The sequence below is a fragment of the Schistocerca serialis genome, chromosome 5, assembly GCF_023864345.2.
Source record: "Schistocerca serialis cubense isolate TAMUIC-IGC-003099 chromosome 5, iqSchSeri2.2, whole genome shotgun sequence".
Classification (NCBI taxonomy): Eukaryota; Metazoa; Arthropoda; class Insecta; order Orthoptera; family Acrididae; genus Schistocerca; species Schistocerca serialis.
In genome coordinates, this window is record NC_064642.1 from 418,245,306 (window position 1) to 418,258,968 (window position 13,663).

Below are 13,663 nucleotides of genomic sequence, written 5' to 3' on the forward strand. Positions count from 1 at the left end.
TTTTGTCCCTCCAGGTAAACATTCCTGTGGCAAGTGTAGTTTTCTTCTCTGTCTTAACTCCACTTCTAAATGCATTATTAAAAACACCTCCATCTGAAATTCTGCCTTGGCAGCCAATATCTGCACATAAGAGGTTGTAACTTGCATGAACAATAACAAGTAACACAATGCAAAATGTCTTAATAATTGTAATATTCACTTCCACTAGCAGCAAGGCACTGTAGAACAATAAGCTTACCATCCACAGATGCCATATGATGGGTGTCAGGTAGAGTGGCTAAACACAGTTTCTGTTGCACACCATTCATCTTGAGTAGCTGGCATCTGAAACCAGTAAATTTTTGACTTTAGGTTCCACATGAGGTACCTTAAACTGCAGCAGCAGCAGCAGCAGCAGCAGGAGAAACAGAGGAAGCTGCAAAGAAAGACAGCAAAAGAACAGCATTAACACCACAAAAATGGGTGAAGTGTGGAGGGACTTCGAGGGTGTTAAGGGCAAACACGATAAAAGACAGATTGACAGGCATAGGATTTAAAAAACAGCATAATCAAATGTCCTTAGACATGTTTGTCAAGGTGATAAAACGAAGAATGCGAGCAGCTGCTCCTGGGTCATCCGCTAAAATGGCATCGAGAGTACATGGCAGGCCAAGATCAAGAGGCAACGTATTAAAATCCGGACAGGACGTTAAAATGTGGCGGACCGTCAGCAATTGCTCACATGGGCAGAACGGCGCTGGCGCAGCCGTCAGCAGATGGCGATGGCTGAACCGGCAGTGTCCAATTCGTAACCGGGCCAAAACAACCTCCTCCCGCCGAGAAGGGCGTGAGGAGGACGTCCAAGCCGCGGGAAGAGGTTTCAAGTCCCGAAGCTTGTTGTCCGTAAGTGCAGCCCAATCGGCATGCCACAGCGATAAAATGCGCCGACAAATTACCCTGCTACAATCTGATGAAGGGACACAACAGGAAGCTGTCCGAGGCTGGAGGACCGCAGCCTTGGTCGCGGCATCTGCAGCTTCGTTCCCAGGGATACCGACATGGCCAGGAACCCACATAAAGCTAACCGGAGAACCGTCGTCCCCCAGCTGCTGAGGAGAGCGTTGGATCCAGTGCACGAAAGGGTGAACCGGATACGGATCGCTGAGGCTCTGGATGGCGCTTAGGGAATCAGAGCAGATGACATAAGCAGAATGTCGGTGGCGGCAGATGTAAAGAACAGCCTGGTAGAGGGCAAAGAGCTCAGCTGTGAAGACCGAACAATGGCCATGGAGCCGGTATTTGAAACTTTGTGCCCCGACAATAAAAACACCCGACCTCGTCATTGGTCTTAGAGCCATCTGTATAAATGAAGGTCATATTAATGAACTTCGAATGAAGTTCGACAAAACGGGAGTGGTATACCGAACCGGGGGTAACCTCCTTTGGGAGCGAGCTGAGGTCAAAGTGAACGCGAACCTGAGCCTGGAGCCAAGGTGGCGTGTGGCTCTCGCCAACTCTAAAGGTTGCAGGGAGTGAAAAATCAAGGTGTTGAAGGAGGCGACGAAAGCGAACTCCAGGGGGAAGCAGGGCAGAGACATACAACCCGTATTGACGATCGAGGGAGTCGTCAAAAAAGGAACGATAACACGGGTGGTCGGGCATTGACAGTAGCCGACAGGCATACCGACATAGCAGTATACCGCGCCAGTAGGGCAGTGGCAATCCACCGGCTTCAGCATGAAGACTCGACGGGCCTAGTATAAAACGCTCCGATCGCAAGACGTAAACCCCAATGTTGTATGGAGTTGAGGCAGGGTAAGAGGGACGGCCGTGCAGAGGAGTAGACGAAGCTCCCATAATTCAGCTTGGAGCGGACGATCGACCGATATAGGCGAAGTAGGACGGTTCGATCCGCTCCCCACGACATACCACTGAGAACACGGAGGTCATTTAGAGAACGGGTACAACGGGCAGCCAAATATGACACATGTGGAGACCAGCTAAGTTTCCTGTCAAATGTAAGACCTAAAAATTTTGTTGTCTCCACGAATGGGAGAGCAACGGGACCGAGTCGTAAGGACGGTGGGAGAAACTCTTTGTAGCGCCAGAAGTTAATACAGACCGTCTTCTCGGCAGAAAAACGGAAGCCATTGGCGACACTCCAGGAGTAAAGACGGTCAAGAGAACGCTGACGACAGCGCTCCAGGAAACATGTACGCTGCGCGCTGCAATAGATGGTAAAATCGTCCACGAAAAGGGAGCCTGATACATCAGCTGGGAGGCAATCCATTATTGGATTGATCGCTATGGCGAAGAGAGCGACACTCAAAACTGAGCCCAGTGGCACCCCATTCTCCTGGCGAAAGGTGTCTGACAGGACAGAACCCACACGTACCCTGAACTGTCGATCCATTAAAAAGGAACGAATAAAAAGAGGGAGGCGACTGCAAAGGCCCCATGTACGCATGGTGCGGAGAATGCCTGCCCTCCAGCAGGTGTCGTAAGCCTTCTCCAAATGAAAGAACACAGCCGCCGTCGGGCGCTTCCGCAAGAAGTTATTCATAATGAAGGTTGACAAGGTAACCAAATGGTAAACAGCAGAGCGGCGCTTACGAAATCCACATTGTACATTGGTAAGTAGGCGTCGAGATTCGAGCAGCCAAACCAAACGAGAGTGAACCATTCGCTCCATCACCTTACAGACAACTGGTAAGCGAGATGGGTCGATAACTGGAAGGCAAGTGCTTGTCTTTCCCCGGCTTAGGAATCGGTACAACAATAGACTCGCGCCAGCATGCGGGAACATGTCCCTCAATCCAGATGCGATTATAAGTATGAAGAAGGAAACCTTTACCCGCAGGAGAAAGGTTCTTCAGCATCTGAATATGAATAGAATCAGGTCCTGGAGCAGAGGACCGTGACCGGGCAAGTGCATGTTCGAGTTCCCGCACGGTGAAAGGGGCATTACAACTTTCACAATTCGAGTAGCGGAAGTTAGGTGGCCTAGCCTCCTCTGCCTGTTTTCGGGGGAGGAAGGCAGGGTGGTAATGAGCGGAGCTCGAAACCTCAGCGAAAAAGCGGCCGAAGTCATTGGAGACATCCTCAGGGGCCACAAGGACGTCATTCGCGACCGTCAAGCCAGAAACTGGTGAGTGGACCTTAGTGCCAGATAGCCGGCTCAGGCTACCCCAGACAACAGAAGGAGTAAAACTGTTGAAGGTGCTTGTGAAAGCAGCCCAGCTGGATTTCTTGCTTTCCTTAATAATACGACGGCACTGCGCACGTAATCGTTTATAATTGATACAATTCGCCACTGTAGGGTGGCATTTAAAGGTGCGTAAAGCACGTCGACGAGCACGTAAAGCGTCTCTACATGCTCCGGTCCACCAGGGGACCGGTACGGGACGTGGAGAAGAAGTGGTGTGAGGGATGGAATATTCAGCAGCAGTGAGAATGACTTCCGTGAGGTGTGCGACCTGACTATCGCAGCTTGTGAAGGTTTGATCCTGAAAGGTCGCCCTGGAAGAGAAGAGCCCCCAGTCTACTTTGGAGATGTTCCAACTAGTTGAGCATGGAGAGGGGGTATGATGCAGGAGATGGATAACACGGGAAGTGGTCGCTCGACTATGTATCAGAAAGTGCATACCACTCAAACCTGCGGGCAAGTTGGGTAGTATATATAGAACGGTCTAAATAGGAATAGGTGTGAGATGTGTCCGAAAGAAAAGTAGGGGCGCCAGTATTGAGGCAGACAAGATTGAGCTGGTTGAAAAGGTCTGCTAACAGGGAGCCCCTCAGGCAGGATGCCGGAGAGCCCCAAAGGGGATGGTGGGCATTGAAGTCTCCAGTTAACAAAAATGTTGCAGGTAGCTGAGCAATAAGTTGAATCATGTCTGCCCTGGTAACGGCAGACGACGATGGAGTGTAAACGGTACAAATGGAAAATGAAAAAGTTGGGAGAGTAATTCGGACGGCAACTGCCTGCAGGCCGGTGTGCAATGTGATGGGATCGTAGTAAATATCACCCCGGACCAGTAACATAACCCCTCCACGAGTCGGAATACCTACCACAAGGGGTAGGTCAAAACACACTGAGGTGTAGTGTGCCAAGGCAATTTGATCGCATGGGCGTAGCTTCGTTTCCTGGAGGGCTACGACGAGCGGACGGCGCAAGCGGAGCAGCAATTTTAAGTCCTCTCGGTTGGAGCGAATGCTGCCATCGTGAGAAAAAAAGGGGTCACCTCGAAGGCCGCTGAGGGCCAGGCTTCGAGCGAGCACTGCCACCGCTATCAGTAGGCGGACAGTCATCGTCCATTGGTTCTACAGGTTCATCGGCCATCTTGTTAAGATGGCCGGGAGGGGGAGCTTCCTCTGCAGGGGAACGGCCAGATGTTCAGCTACCAGCGGTGCGGCCAGCCGAAACGGATGACGGCCTGGGGCGGCAACCGCTGGGTGGCGCAGGAGAAGAAATGCGCCGTGGCGGAGAAGGAGAACTGTGCTTCCTATGAGCCTTCTTGGAAGGTCTTTTAGTGGAAGTACTGGTCGACAGCTGGGAGTTCGAGGTACGTAGGAAGTCTGCACGGGATGGTTCCTTCTTGAAGGCCCGTGCATCTGATTTCTGGGTCTTCGTCTTGGCAGAAGCTGATGAAGGTGCTTGTGTTGGAGGGGTGACGGGAGGAAGAGACGTCGACCGTGCGATCTTAGCACTGGCCGAATGGACGACCGTGGGGCTGAAGATCAGATCGCATGTCTGTGTCGCCACCTCCATGGTATTCCGAGGAGAGGCGAGGACAGTACTGTATTTCTCCGCTGGGAGCAGTGTGGGCTTCCTACTAGCAAATAGTTTGCGAGCAGCTGAGGTTGACACTTTCTCTTTGACCCGAATTTCTTGGATACAGCGTTCTTCCTTGTAGATGGGACAGTCGCGGGAGGATGCTGCATGGCCACCCTGACAATTCACACAACGAGGAGACAGAGGTGGACAGTCACCCTCATGGGCATACCTGCCACAAGTGACACATTTAGCCGCATTGGAACAAGACTGGCGAGTGTGATTAAAACGCTGACACTGGTAGCAGCGTGTAGGTGTCGGGACATAGGGGCAAACAGAAATAACCTCGTAGCCCGCTTTGATGCGTGACGGGAGCTGAACACTATCAAAGGTCAAGAAAAGTGTCCGGGTCGGTACAAGGTCATTGTTGACCTTTTTCATGACCCTATGGACAGCCGTCATGCCCTGCTCAGCGAGGAAAGACTGAATCTCCTCGTCAGTCAATCTGTCGAGTGATCTAGTATATACCACACCACGAGACGAATTCAAAGTTCGGTGAGCCTCCACCCGGACAGGGAACGTGTACAGGAGTGTGGCCCTGAAAGGCGCTCTCATTTTCTAGTAACAAGGTACTGTTACGCAACCTGGTACAAGACCTGACAGATCCAGCTATGGCATCTACGCCCTTCTGTATAACGAAAGGGTTGACAGAGGAATAATCCTTTCCGTCCTCAGATCGAGAAACTACGAGGAACTGTGGGGCAGGCGGTAGTACTTTTGTCACTGGTGGCTGGTCAAGTCTCCATTTGTGGGCAGAAGTTGAGAGAGAAGAAGAGAAATCCATTGCGGAGGAATCCCCCACGACTGCCAGCATCTCTGATGGTGCGCTCCTTCCTTGTGGGGACCCTCTCAGAGGGCACTCCCGCCTTAGGTGAATGTTTACACCTCAGGTCACACTTCCCGAGAAACAGACGGAGGGACCAATCGGCATGGTCAGAAGGTATCAGCTCAGGCAATCACCCCTCCCTGGGCCTGTCCTTTACCAGGGGGTACGTGCGTGCCTTACTTGTCTACCCAGGGCGGGGAATTACGTGTTACCCCGTCACCGGCTACGCGTGCAAACGCGTGGGTCGGCCTTCAGGCGCGCACAGGGAGGAAGGAAGAAGAGGAAAAAGAAGAGAGAGAGAGGACAGACTGTCTCAAACGCTGAGGCGGAGACCAGAGAAGGCAAGGAGAAGAAGGCAAGGAGAAGAAGGCAAGGAAGACAGTGAGATGGAGAAGAACAAAGAAAGGAACCAACCAAAGGAAGGAAGAAATGAGAAGTGAAAAAGCAAAATGACCGCAAATAGAGGTCGTGGAACCGTCCGTCTCTGGACGCAGGCGCTAACTACCTCCTTGAGGGGGAGGGACTCCTTTTAGTCGCCTCTTACGACAGGCAGGAATACCTCGGGCCTATTCTAACCCCCGGACCAGGAGGGTGGGGGGGATTTCGATGGGGGGGGGGGGGGGGGGGGGGGGAGCAGGGGGGGCGAGAGAGGTGACACCATTAACACAGTGACCAATATGTTACAGTGCAACAGCGACTTAGTAAATAGAATAGCAAAATATAAATATAACTATGAACTTGAGAAAACTGTGCTCTCATTTTGTTGCAATAGCTAGTAGTTAATGGCTGATGCATCACCTTCTGCTTCAAAAACTAAGAAGTCAAAAAATGTTACCAACATACATTTTTTGTAAAACATACAATTTTTTTTTTATTAAGTTTGTAGCTCATGTTCATTGACCTATATTCTAAAAATCATTCTGGAAGAAGACAAAACTGTTGTTCTTGGCTGTGTCTGCATTAGTAAAATGCATGGCAGCTGCAATTTTTTGTTGCCAAGAGTTGTGGGAATAGGACATTCATGGCTGCGTAGTGCATATATATGCAGGGAGACAGCTCTATTCAGTGCTGGCAACTTTGCAACTCATACAGATTGTCTGTCATGGTAGAAATGAGTCTCAAAAGTAGTTCATATAGAATATACTAGCTCCAACAGCATCTTACTAATTGAGTTCAGATGCGAAAAACACCATAGCACAAAATTTTGCAGAGAAGCTATTTTACCATGTTGTAATGAAAGTGGAAAAGTCGGTGCCGCTAACAACTGGAAATGCTGAAGAGTCCACAATTCTTTAAAATACGCAGACATTTCCATATGTCTCAAACGAGTGCATGGATAATAACTATATTCAAACAATTCTTGCTTGTCTGGAGAGCAAGATTGAATGTTAGAAATGGGGAAAAAAAAAAATCACCCTTTTTACTGACCAGTGTGCAAAGCAGCCCTACAATACATCATATGTAGTAGTGTTCTTTCCTCCGAATTGTACAACCCACTGTCATCCACTTGACGAAGACATTATAATATGCCTGAAAAAATATAGGAAATTCCTTGTACAGAAAACACTGGCTTGTATCCATTCTACAATGAGAAGGGTTATAACCTCATTTTATAAGTAGAACCTGTTAACATAAAGGCAGTTTTCCTTTACACGTGTAGTACATACAACGCATGCCCGCTCACGTTATGAAAGTCCGTGCACCTGCCGTAATGTTAAGAGTAGGACAAAATGAACAATCAACTATTGTCATGTTTTGAAACCTTTCCATAGATAGGACAGCGCACTGTAATTGTGCTACCACACAGTTAGGCTAGCAAGACATACAATCTACTCATAGTTGGTGAAATGACAACCTATATTCAATTACCAGTAGTGATCCTCTAATTGAGACACACTAAATGAATCATGTTTGTGAGTTTTAGAAGAGTAATAAAAGTTTCAATTTTAGCATATTTTTATTTTTTCATCACATCCCAGGTACGTACTATGGATACTAAAGGGTGCACTCTTCGGTCACATGACTCTTCTGCATACCAGTTGGCTGATGGCAGTAGTGTATGCATCCGATATGTTAGATTTGGACAATGTTGCCAAATTTAAGACTTTTTGCTTCTTATATATTAACACGTAAATTTGAGTTTCTGGATTCAGTATTCTGAAGTGATCTCAAAAAGGTGCATTCTGAATTAACTTTACTGCCACACCACATCAGGAAGTGTGGCTTTAAGAGATCCCAAAAATGGTACCCATAACACCACATTTTCACTGATGGAAAAAATCTAATCACTACCATAAGAAGTATTTTTGGTAGTAAGTATTCCTGCTTATGACATTCAAAATCTGCAATCATTTCAAAAAAGTGTTAACAAGCTTCCACTATACACATTTTTCATAGATTTTAGCTGTAGTAAACCAAAAGCTTTCATGCAGCATCAAGTGTGAGTTGTGCTGAAAGAAATTCACTTTATTCACATTTTACTGACCTAGGATCATTATCCGAAAAAACTTTAGAACAAACAGTGTATCCAAACAGATTACACACCTGACGATTCACTACTGTTTTAAAAATCAAACTCGCCATCTAAAAACTGTGACGCAAAATCTTAAGTCTGGTGAAGTAACTGCTCTGCTTAATACCACAGAATTTTGCTTTCAGCCTAAGGCTGGTATTACACTATCAAATTTCTTTGTCCAACATCTTTGTCAAAGATATTTGATAGTGTAATAGGGATCTTTGACAAATGTCTTCCAATATTTGATCAAATTTAGGTCGAGGCCGTATATTTGATCAAAGAAATCTCTTTTCTTCTGTTCACTGCAATGCAATATGTTACCACGCGGAGCGCCAGCATCGCTGGAGCGTTCTGTCATCTTTTGTTTGTAAACATGGCTGCTAAATACAATTTGTGTGTGGCGTCTACCACAAAATTAATTGAAATGTATGAAGCGGATGAGGCACTTTACAATGTGAGGCACCCTGATTATAAAAGTAGATTAAGAAGATTGGAGAGTTATAAAAATATAGCAGAGATTATTAGCCGTGACATACGGCCTGGATGTACGGCCGAGGATATCAAAAGGAAGATAAATGGCCTCCGCACTAGCTATTCGTACGAGAAAGCAAAAGTACGTATTGACATATTCATTTATATTTATTTATGCAAGTAAAGTTTACATGTCATACAAATGATTAGCATTAATTTGTTCACTGCAGCGACTTTAAGCATACAATAATGTTTACGTAACCTACAAGTAGTTTAAATTATTTTCACTACTAACATTGCAGATGCATAAAAGCAAAAGTGGAGCCAGTGCGCAGGCGACGTACACACCACAAGTGTACTGGTTCCAAATGCTAAAATTTCTCGACCAGTCAACAGAGGCCAACGAGAGTGTGTGCAATATGGAGAGCACGGAAAGTGAAACTGGAAGTGAACGTGCCACACCGACGTTTGAGGAAATGTTTGAGGTATGTACATTTGTTTACATTTTACGTTACTAAATGTGATTATCTTGCCAGGGCACTTTCCCAGCGCCATTGTAAAATGCCTTAAAGTATTCCCTAACTGCTCTCCCGTGTACTGTATGTCCAGAAGCAGCTTGGCAAGCTACTGGTTCCATTTGCTGTAGGTCCTCAGTGCTTTGTGTCTCAAGATAAGTGCAGTCTCCTACTACGGCAGACACTGTTTCCTGACAAATGTACAAGTGTTTTCTTCTCTCAGTTAACAAGTTGTGCAATGTGCAGGCAGCCAGTGTTATTGTGGCAACTTTTTCAGGAGGCAGATTAATGGTAGTAAGAAAAATCCTGAAACAACTTGCAAGAATGCCAAAGCTGCTCTCCACTAATCTTCTCCCTCGTGACAGTCGGTAATTGAAAACCTTTTCTTTTGTGAGTCCTTTTAAGGGGTACGGCTTCATAATGTTATAACTCAGAGGAAAAGCGTCATCTGCCAGTACTACCATTGGAGTTGTAATGTTTGTGTTCCCAAGCTTCCTGCCTTCAGGAATGTTGAGCATAGATCGGTCAATGAGACACTCACGTAGTTTGCTTTTTGAAAACACTCCAGCATCACCAACACGCCCATTAGTTCCTACATCTACATAGAAATATTTGTAGGAAGCATCTACCATGGCAAATAAAATGATACTGTTGAAGGATTTATAATTGAGAAAGTGAGACCCACTAGCTTGTGGACATTTAATACGAATGTGCTTTCCGTCCATTGCTCCTATAGTGTTATAACAGTTCCACTTCTTCTCGAAATCCTCTGCAATTTGCTCCCACTCTCCTCTGCTTGTGGGTACCTGTACATAAATAAGATTTATGTATGTGCAAGGAAGTACGTAACTAATGGCTTTTATCTTTTATTTTATAGCATGAGATGCAAGAGCCTGTTGCATGTAGCGAGGCACAGCCACAGCCACAGCCACAGCCCCAGCCCCTGCATCAAGAGCGGCCTCCCACTGAAAGGAGGAAAGTCACGCCAGACGTGGCAACAAACGTCATGGTGGAGGCCAGCAGGACACTTCAGGCTATGGCTGATGCTGCCAGAACCATGCCTGTCCACGAAGACCGCTACAGTACCCTTGGCACCCACATCGCAGCAGAACTGCGTGAAATGGAAAAGGTGGGCGGCAGGGAATACACCACTGCCACTATGCACAGACTGGAGCGGACATTAATGGACAGGTGGGATTTGCTGCATGCGACAGCCCGTGCACAACCGTCCACCTCTGGATATATCCAGGCTGCCTTGCAGCAGGCTGGAATAGAGGATGAGGATTCCATTCTATAAATATATATGTGTGTATAATTATTGTATCTCTCCAATCTTCTTATTCTATTTTTATAATCAGGGTGCCTCACATTGTAAAGTGTCTCATCCGCTTCATACATCTCTATTAATTTTGTGGTATCACATCAATTGAAATTTGCCATGTAAATAAAATTAAATAAATAAAATAATAACAATCTCTCTTCATGAACATAAAGTGTATCGAACATTTATTTACTTTCAGACAATGGTCCTTTAGTGCTTTATAAATTGCTTCACACGTTTCAGGTATTATTTTACTTAATGTGCATTGTGAAATTCGAGTGCTGTACTGTAAGCTAGAGTAACTTTCTCCTGTAGCAAGAAATCGAAGTGTTACAGTGAGCCTGTCTTCTGCCGATATAGCAGTTCTTAGGTGAGTATTGTGTTTTGAGATATGAGGAATCACTTCACTGAGAACATACTGAAAAGTATGCTCATCCATTCGCAAGAAATTTATGTATGACTTGACGTCTTCCACTATTAGCTCACGTAACAAGTTTTGCTGAATGCTTTTTTCGTCTCGTGAAACCCACGGCTTCACCCAGGTACGTTTCCTTTTTTTCCCCCGCTTCTGTATCGCATGTGCACACACAGCAATTTTGGCAAAAGCAGCAGCTGCTGCGGTTAATAACAATTTGTTTTTGTCAGCCATCTTGAACTTTGACGAAAACTTTGATGACAGTGTAATACCCCGTCTAGCGCTATGTCAAAGATCTTTGTCAAATATATTGGACGGAATATTGGATCACATCTTTGATCAAATCTTTGACAAAGAAATTTGATAGTGTAATACCGGCCTAAGGCCCGTTTCACATGGAGCAAGATTCACTGTAAGTTTCCTTGCTTGCTCACGGGACGGCTATCTTGCAGGCTCCGTCGTCTGCTAACAGGCTACCTGGCTGGGAACCTTGAAAGATTTCCAGTATAGGTCCGGTGCTATTTTTCTTGTAAGGTTCCCTGCGTGCTACCTGCGTTGGCCAGTCATGACACGTTTCGTTTGTGACGTCAGATGCGGGAAGCCTTTGTTGATACTTGCTTTTCTGCTGTTGTGAGGTGTGGTAGGAAGTTGTGCCATACCAAGAAGAAAATCTTACCAAATACTTTTAGCATTTATCTTGGGCTTACCTGTATTGCATTATCTCCAAACACACTTGCTATGGCCGTGTTTTTCGCTATTCGTGTAGAATAGGCCAAATATTTGTAAATGTTTCCGGTCACTAGGAAACGCAGTGTGACAGCAAGCCTAGAGACGCATATTAAACATGTCTCAGATTGATCATAAAATTACAATGGATTATAAATAAAAATTAACTTTCTCTTTCGACCATATAATCATGTACTTACCTTTCCCGGGCCGTAATTGCCTGACGCATCACCGTGTCTTTCTTCTGAATCAGAGGCGAAACCAAACAAAGCAGTTCTTCAAATACCAATACATCCATTCGTATAAAATTTGCAAAGGATGTAAGATCTTCTATCCTATAAAATAAAGTCGTATATAACAGTCATTATTGGTATATTTATAAAGTCAAACAACATTGGAAATGAAATGTCAGAAGGAAGCAGCATTGGACGAGGTGTTAGACAAGGTTGTTGCCTTTCCCCACTGTTGTTTAACGTATACCTTGAAGAGATTGTTGTGAAAAGCTTCGATGGGAAAAGAGGAATATGTATTGGTGGAAAGAGAATAGAATGTATAAGATTTGCTGATGACATGGTATTAGTGGCAGAAAGTGAGCGGACAGTGAATAACATGCTCAAAGATCTGAATGAAGCTTGTGTGGAATATGGGCTGCAAATAAACACAGCATAAACAAAGAGTATGGTCATCAGTACAAGACACAGAATGTCCAATATTAAAATAGGACAATCTACCAATAGCCAAGTAAGTGAATTTAAATATCTCTGAAGCACAATAACTGAAGACTTTAGATGTCACCAGAAGGTGAAAACTCTAATTGCCATAGCGAAGGAGGCATTCAACAGAAAGAGGACAGACTTACGTGGCAAATTAGATAAAGGACTAAGGAGAAGACTTGGCAAATGTTTTGTCTGGAGCGTGGCACTATATGGGGCAGAAACATGGACACAGACGAGAGGATGAAAAAAGGTTAGAAGCATTTGAGATGTGGATGTGGAGGATAATGGAGAGAATAAGATGGATGGAAAGAGTGAGTAATGAAAGAGTATTGGAAAGGGTTGGTGAGAGAAGATGTCTGCTGAAGGTTGTAAGACAAAGGAAAAAGAACTGGTTAGGACATTCATTGAGAAGGGAGTGCTTGCTTGTAGATGCTTTGGAAGGATTGGTTTGTGGGAGAAGACAGAGGAAGAAGGAGATACAAGACAATAGACAACAAAGGGAAGAGGAAATTCTGCAGACCTGAAGAGGATGGCAGAAGACTGGACAGCCTGGAGAACTACCATGTGAAAACCTGCCTTTAGGCAGAACACTGATGATGATGATGAAACAGTAATGAAATGGCGATACTTTTCAAAGTAAAGTAGGTGTTATGCGAACTAACCACAACTCTTTATGAAGCATGGAGAGCACACCTTTTCCAGCATTTCACCTCTTAATCCAGTTTTTCGTCCATTCTTTCTTCTCTCATTAGCATGCATTTCTGCATCGTTTAGCACCAAAACAGCTAATAATGCCAATTTGCTCTGAACATCTGTACCTGAAGCAGCCATCTTCGTTTGATACAACATACAGCCGATAACGACAACTAGCTGCTGATCTTGCACCGTGGGAGAGCTTCGGCATGGAAGATAGCCGGCTCCTTTCCCTGCAAGCCGACAGGCATGAACGCCATCTGGCAAACTTGCAGCAAACCTTGCTCCGTGTGAGACGGGCTTAAGATATGATGCAGTTGCAGGCCACGCCTTTCATAAAACCTGAGCCTACTGAAAAAGTGACAAAGCTGGGCAAGCTATGGGTCTGCATCCCACTACAGAAGTTGCACCAATCTGTGCTACCATCATAAAGATTTTGGTGTAAATGCTGAGTGGAACATTTCTGCAACAAGTCATTGAAAGTGAGCAGGTCAGAATTTGAGGAACTATGAAATGACTGGCTGCACAAAATCAGTCTACCACTTCCAAAGGAAAACAGAATCCTCATATATTCTATTTATTCAAATTCTGTGAGCAAAACTGTAATAAAACTGAATTTTTGCTCAAAAGGCTCATACTGAATTAGCCAGAGCTT

At 45.4% G+C, this 13,663-nt stretch overlaps 1 protein-coding gene across 3 annotated transcripts in view; it reads right to left on the reverse strand.

Moving 5' to 3' along the window:
* Window positions 1–13,663, reverse strand: part of LOC126481045 (uncharacterized) — a 48,953-nt gene that overhangs the window by 15,319 nt on the left and 19,971 nt on the right. For 2 of the 3 annotated variants that reach the window (XM_050104526.1, XM_050104527.1), the window contains 3 exons: window positions 11,800–11,934; window positions 11,581–11,698; window positions 8,839–9,943 (listed from right to left, as the gene is read on the reverse strand). In XM_050104526.1, coding sequence (XP_049960483.1) covers window positions 9,137–9,943; window positions 11,581–11,698; window positions 11,800–11,897 — 1,023 coding nt within the window. In that variant the 5' untranslated portion in view covers window positions 11,898–11,934 and the 3' untranslated portion in view covers window positions 8,839–9,136. Of the gene's footprint in view, window positions 1–238; window positions 325–8,838; window positions 9,944–11,580; window positions 11,699–11,799; window positions 11,935–13,663 lie in introns of those variants that run through there. The other variant, XR_007587502.1, reaches the window with a different exon arrangement.